Source organism: Myxine glutinosa, chromosome 1, assembly GCF_964187855.1.
Source record: "Myxine glutinosa chromosome 1, kmMyxGlut1.1, whole genome shotgun sequence".
NCBI lineage: Eukaryota > Metazoa > Chordata > Myxini > Myxiniformes > Myxinidae > Myxine > Myxine glutinosa.
The window spans coordinates 158,077,888-158,084,269 of record NC_136261.1 but is presented as its reverse complement, the minus strand read 5'-3'; the positions used below and the strand labels follow the sequence as shown (position 1 = coordinate 158,084,269).

At 44.2% G+C, this 6,382-nt stretch overlaps 1 protein-coding gene across 1 annotated transcript in view; it reads left to right on the top strand.

The window, feature by feature from the left end:
- The first annotated feature begins 1,665 nt into the window (after positions 1–1,665).
- NUBP2 (NUBP iron-sulfur cluster assembly factor 2, cytosolic) overlaps positions 1,666–6,382 on the top strand; it is a 34,057-nt gene continuing 29,340 nt past the window's right edge. Inside the window, exons 1-2 of the mRNA XM_078778953.1 lie at positions 1,666–1,762; positions 5,273–5,385. Of these exons, the coding sequence (XP_078635079.1) occupies positions 1,744–1,762; positions 5,273–5,385 (132 nt within the window). The 5' untranslated portion in view covers positions 1,666–1,743. The remainder of the gene's footprint in view (positions 1,763–5,272; positions 5,386–6,382) is intronic.

Sequence of the window (6,382 nt, the reverse complement as noted above, 5' to 3'; positions counted from 1 at the left end):
GGTTGTGTGTCTGAAAAGGAAGAATTGATTTAATTTTGGTGACGATCTGGATCCGGATCCAGCTAGAAGAATTTTTTAGTGATTTTTCACCATCGAGTGATATGGCCAACTACGATATATAGCAGGATATCTCAAAAAGTTGTGGATGACTCATGACAAAACTTAGTGGACGAGTTGGGAAGGTGACAAGAACAAGCCGATTAGATGTTGATGGAGGTCTGAATTCAGATCTGGCCAATTAGTATTAGTATTAGTATTAGTATTAGTATTAGTATTAGTGGGGTACAAAACATAAACGGTTCAGCCTGCTCAGGTTTGTTCTCTCTCGAATGCCGTTTGAGTTCAGCTTGTCCTGATATTGATAGCTGGTTGTGGCTCGTCGTGACAGTTATTCTGAAAGACGAGTAGGTGATGATTGAAAGTCTCCACTGGATCTAAAGCCTATTTGATTGAAGCATTGAACAATGTAGTAAGCACAGTTTACAAAAAGCAAGGAAAACTTGTACAACACGACGAGAAAATCAAACGGTTCACACACAAGGATCCACACAGGTAACTTTGGCACAGGAAGAGGCCATTCGGCCCATGATACCTGCGCTGCACCAACCACGGACATCCATCACCAGTCGACCCCACAAGCACCGACACATTGGATAATAATTTCTTTAAAATAAAAGTAATAAAATCGGCATTCAAATAACAAAGTGAAACCGGTGCAAACCGAAGCAACTTTCGAAAAATCTGGAAACAATTCCCACAAGCGTGAACCGTTCCTTAAAGTTAAACAAAGTTGCGCAAATGTTCAACAAAGAGAATAAATAGAGAATTAACGCAGCGTACGTCACCGACACATGGTTGTTTAAACTTACAACGTGCACTTTCTATAAAATTTCCTTGTGGGTCAGGGCGAGACTACCGGAGTCCGGAAGTAAGCTGTAACACGTGCCCTTTCGTGGTTTGTTTTCAACGTATCCAATCACGTGACTGTTGTCGCGAAGGGTGCACTAACCGGAAGTTACGTAGTTCCGCGTGCGCCTGTTTTGTTGAATCACATCAAAAACTCACTCAAGGAAAGGAAAACATTTCATCGAAACATTTGTCAAAGAAAAAAAAATGCCAACACGCTCCACGCCATCGGAGTCGTTACCATGGTAACTGTGGGAGTGGGGATTGGACGGGACGGCCTTGCGTCCCGCGTTCGTTTTTATTTATCGCAAATCACTGCATTGACAAAGTTGAAGACCAGAGGGTGCTCAGTTACGCAGCAGCTATCTAGCGCTTGCGAAGCCAACCGTTCCTTATCAACGGTTTCCAATAGCATGCTTAAGCCGCTTGGCGAGCGCTCTACCAGAAACGTGGTGACTGATCACATGACATACCTGGTGCCCCTGCGTTGCCGGTGCGGAGATTTTCGACGATAGAAGAAGTGCACGTGGTTGGCTGTTCGTGTTTTCTCAGAATAAAACGTTCTTTGTACTTATACTTCTGTTAATGCAATAAAAAGAGAAATTTACATTTAAGATCTACTGCGATCTATATTGACACATACATTTATTTTACTTCACGTTGATAAGTTATTACATGCTAATTACTTCGCTTATTTTACAATGTAATAGCTATTTGTTTTATTGTATAATACTGTATGTTTATTCGGTACAGTGCAATGGAGTTGCCGCCTCTAGCGGGCGGAACGGATTGTAGTTGTAGACTTGTAGTTCTTCGCGCTGGTACTGTACAACGAGCATGGCGCTGAATAGTGACGGTGATTATCTGCTTATTTTTGTACAGTATTATCGCATTTTGAGAATAACCTGCTGTGTGACATTCTTGTCTTTCTCAATATCGTCCTTTTTGTGTTACAACCACACTCAGTGACGTCATAGAGCGTCCACACTGAGTCGTGGTGGTGCCGGTGGTCGGTGTTGTTCGAACTCGACCGAGTCATACCAAAGACGTAAAAAATGGTACGTGCTGCTTCCTTGCATGACGCTCAGCATTTCAAAGGATAGAGCACGGATAAGCGACCACTACAGGCCGACCCCGTAGATCCCCTTAATGAGCCCAGATTTTGATGCGGTCAATACACCTTCATTAAGCACCAGATATGAAGCTTGCAGCCAAGTTTCATCAAAATTGTGTGTGTAGTTTCGGAGAAGAGACCAAATACCTATTTTGGGGGTGAACCCCATTCCCCCGACCCCGAAGACCCCCTTAATGAGTGCAGATTTTGATGCAGTCAATACACCTTTGTTGTCCCCCGTCGCACCGCGGAGCGAAAGGGGGACTATGGTTTTCCCCTCCGTCCGTCCGTGTGTGCGTACGTGCGCCAGTGCGTGCATGCGTAAGTCGCTAGTTGGTGTGTGGGTGCAACTCGGCATATGGAAGAACCCTAATGAAAATTAGGTCGCTACGTCAAAATCCAAGATGGCCACCGCCATGTATGTCTGAACCTTGTGAGCGAAATATCTTGAAAAATAAATGAACTTCTAATCTGATGTGTGGGTGTATCTAGGCATAGGGGAGAACGCTATTGAAAATTGGGTCGCCACGTCAAAATCCAAGATGGCCGCCGCCATGTATGTCTGAACCTTGTGAGCGGAATATCTTGAAAAATAAGCGAACTACTAACTTCTAATCTGGTGTGTGGGTGTATCTACGCATAAGGAAGAACGCTTTTGAAAATTGGGTCGGCACGTCAAAATCTAAGATGGCCGCCTTGCGTCTTCCACTTTGTCAACGCGCATCACTTCACCGACGGGGGACCTAGGCTTAACGCTTGTTAGGCATTATATATGCAACCTGTGGCTAAATTTCGTCAAAATCATGCGTTTGGCTCCGAAGTATTTACGATGATGACTGAAGTACAAGTATTTACAGAATCACTGACTGACTTACCTACGGACAACTCGATCACATTAGCTCACCAGACTAAAGTCCAGTTGAGCTAAAAACTCTTGCATCCCAATCTTCACCAAAATCGAATAATTTCTTCCTCGTCACACTCCCAACGTGTCCACAAAGTTTCGTTGCAATCCGTCCATAAGTTTTCGATATATCCTGCTCACCACACACACAAACAGACCTTAGGTGGCGGAGGAATCGAGGAAGTTCAATGCAGGAGGAGGCCACCAGGCCCATCATGCTTGCTCGTTCCTACCAATATACTCGTACATGTACTCCTCTATCTCTAGTGCTTCTCCCATAAGTCCTAGGACATGGTTTTAGCTGCTTATACAAGATTTGTTAATGCCATCTACCAGGGTGAGCCACTGAGCCATAAGCCCCAGGAGTAATCACATGTTAAAGTATTGACTGTAATGTATAATAACAGTCGAGTAATAATAACATATCACAGTAATCCATCAATTACCAATACCTTCTTGGACTTCGAGTGCATCCGTATGCCGTCAGCTGTTGTCACGGCACAAGATAATGTTTCTCCATGTGCGGTGTGAAAACCGACACAAAATACCTTGTCTTATGGTGCCAAATGCTTCCGGGATGCACTGTTACAGTTCATCAACAGATGTCATGTGATGTCTGCAACCTTAGCTTTGACGTACCCCCACAAAGCATTGCCACAAGTGGTCAGGTCAGGACTGCGTGGTGCCACAGAAGTGTTGGCGAAGATCTGCCAATCCAACGGTTGGGAAAAATTTGATTGAGGTAATTTCGTACCACAAATGCATGAAGTGCAGGTACCCCATCCTGCTGGAAATCTGGCCAGGTCAGTCTTTTGGGACTGCCACTGGTAACATGTAACCCAGTGCTACCTGCCGCATGTTCGGATTGTCGGTAACTAAACCGACACCCCTCACTGGCTTTGGTCCCTGCCAGGACCAAAAACAACACCTGGCAAAGGACGGATGAGCTCCCATAGGGAGCCAACGGCCATCCATAAGGAGATGGTGTCTCCTAAAAACACCCATCCGGTTTATCAAAGTCCTACCAAAGACTTTAAAATGGTACGTGCTGCTTCCATTGTTATGACTTTGCTGATACCCAGAGAATCCCGGGAATTGACGGCAGTGATGGCATTTTCCCCAAGGTGTGTGTGTGTGTGTGTGTGTGTGTGTGTGTGTGTGTGTGTGTGTGTGTGTGTGTGTGTGTGTGTGTGTGTGTGTGTGTGTGTGTGTGTGTGTGTGTGTGTGTGTGTGTACGCACGCGCGTGCGCTCTATTACGAGTCTTATCCCAAGTATTTAAAAAAAAAAGTCATGGGCTAGTCCACGTCGTTTAAGTTCAGGTGGGTGTGAGATAATTCTCTAACATATGCAGATATGACTGCTGATTGACCAACGGCATCAAAAAAGTAAGGACCAATGAGGTGTTGAGCAGATAACGCCACCCAAACCATAAGATGTGGTGGATGGTCTTTCACTTCTTCAACATAATGTGAATTAGCAACACTCCAAAAGTAAACATTGCGTGGAGATGAACTTAGGTAAACAGCACATTCATCACTAAACATAACATTTGATCTTTTCGGAATTGTATTGAAGTGCTGCAGAGGTCTGTCACAAGATGTCAACCTGTTTTCATGATCTGCATCTGACAATTCACAAATGGCAGTTGTTTATTTGGTTTCATGCGTAGGTCTTCTTTGATTGTGTGACGTAATGATGACTATGAAACACCCAACTCTGCAGAACGTTTCTGTAATGATTTTTTTTGGAAATCTGAGAACGGATATTTTCATGTTTTGAATTCCCAAATCACCAATTTTTTGGTCGTCCACTGCGCTTGCTGTCATTCCACTTCCACTCCTTCCACACTTCCACTCTTCTAGATTCCACTTCAATTAATCCTTTCACACTTCCAGTCTGAAATTACATTTTTTCCCCAAACATGAAGATTTCATTTTGATGGTGCTGACTTTCCAAAACGCTCCTCAAAGTTTTCTTGCACCTGTTTCATCATCTTGTTTGTGTTTCTCCTCTCGTGGTATCACACCACTGCTACCAGCCTCTCTGCCACTGTAAATAGACTGGTGTCTGCCACCTTGGATTAATGTATTATTTGTATTATCTGAATAAAAAAGAAAACGGTATCAATACATGGTATAAACAAATCTTGTATAAGCAGCTAAAACCGTATCCTCGGACTTGTGATTCACCCTGTAGGTCCTTATCTAATTTCAGTTAGGTACCAGTAGAACCTTTCTACAAGTTATGTAAGGTCTTTATGGAAATTGTTGCATGATCGTGTGCAAGAAGGCATCGGCTGTTATGTGGCTTGCACTTATTCAGAGGAATGGATCGTGTTGTGCTTCAGGTCTCCAAAAGAGAGTGCGATGTGTCCTCCTCGTGCTGTCAGGAAAGGGAGGAGTTGGCAAGAGTTCAGTGAGCGTTCAGCTCGCACTCTCTTTTCTTTCTCTTGGGAAAAAGGTGACTACTACTCCTCATATACTACTACTGCTACTACTACTACTACTACTACGCCACGCCATTTTTCTGCTCCTCGAGCCGTGCTATTTTCGACATTTCCTTCTCATCCTCTTCCGTTTTCGTTTGTATTTTTGGTTTATTTGGGTTATTTGAACCGAGTTGGTTCATTTTGTTATTTTACTTTGACGTCCCGTTTGAGTTATTAGTCTTTTTGTGTTTGGGCCTAGCCGCGGCGTGCGGCCGCACCCGTGTGGGACTAGATTTGCCGCGCCCGATTTGTGGCGTATCACAAACTGTTTGACTTCCTTGTTTTTGCTTAATGACCCTTGACTTTCTGTGCTATATTTACATCGTTTTGGCGATTAAGCCGATAAGTTATTTGCTCAATGCGCATTTAATTATCCTTTTGAGTTAATCATCAGCATACCGGTCCGGTCGTGCTGAAATAAGCAAAAGCTCCCGAACGAACTCATTGATATTTTTTTTTCCATTTTCATTTGACGGGAAATATACCGTTAATAGCAATCATGCCTCTGGATGGTACGTGGGCAAAAATGGCCGCTACTACCTCTGGTGCAGGTGGGAACCGCCCTGCCCATCCGTTTAAGGCGTTAACAAGGAAGCACGGGGTGAAATGCGAGTTGGGACAAATCACCCAAATAGAGGCCTATGTGAACGCACTCGCTAGTGTGGTTGATCCAGCAACGATAGTTGCAGCCTCGAAAATGTATGGACAAGCTGTGTTCTTTCTTAACTCAGAGGCTGCAGCAAACAAAGCCATTGAGAAAGGGATTAGTGTGGGAGGACTCTTTGTACAAGTCGAGCCACTCTCAAGTCTTGGTACAAGGATAATTATATCTAATATACCCCCTTACGTGCCTGACAATGTCGTGGTGCCTTTCCTGGAACGACTGGGAGTGTTGAGATCACCCATCAAGCCTGTGTCTTTGGGCTGTCATGAGCCCTCCCTACAACATGTCTGGTCTTTTAAAAGACA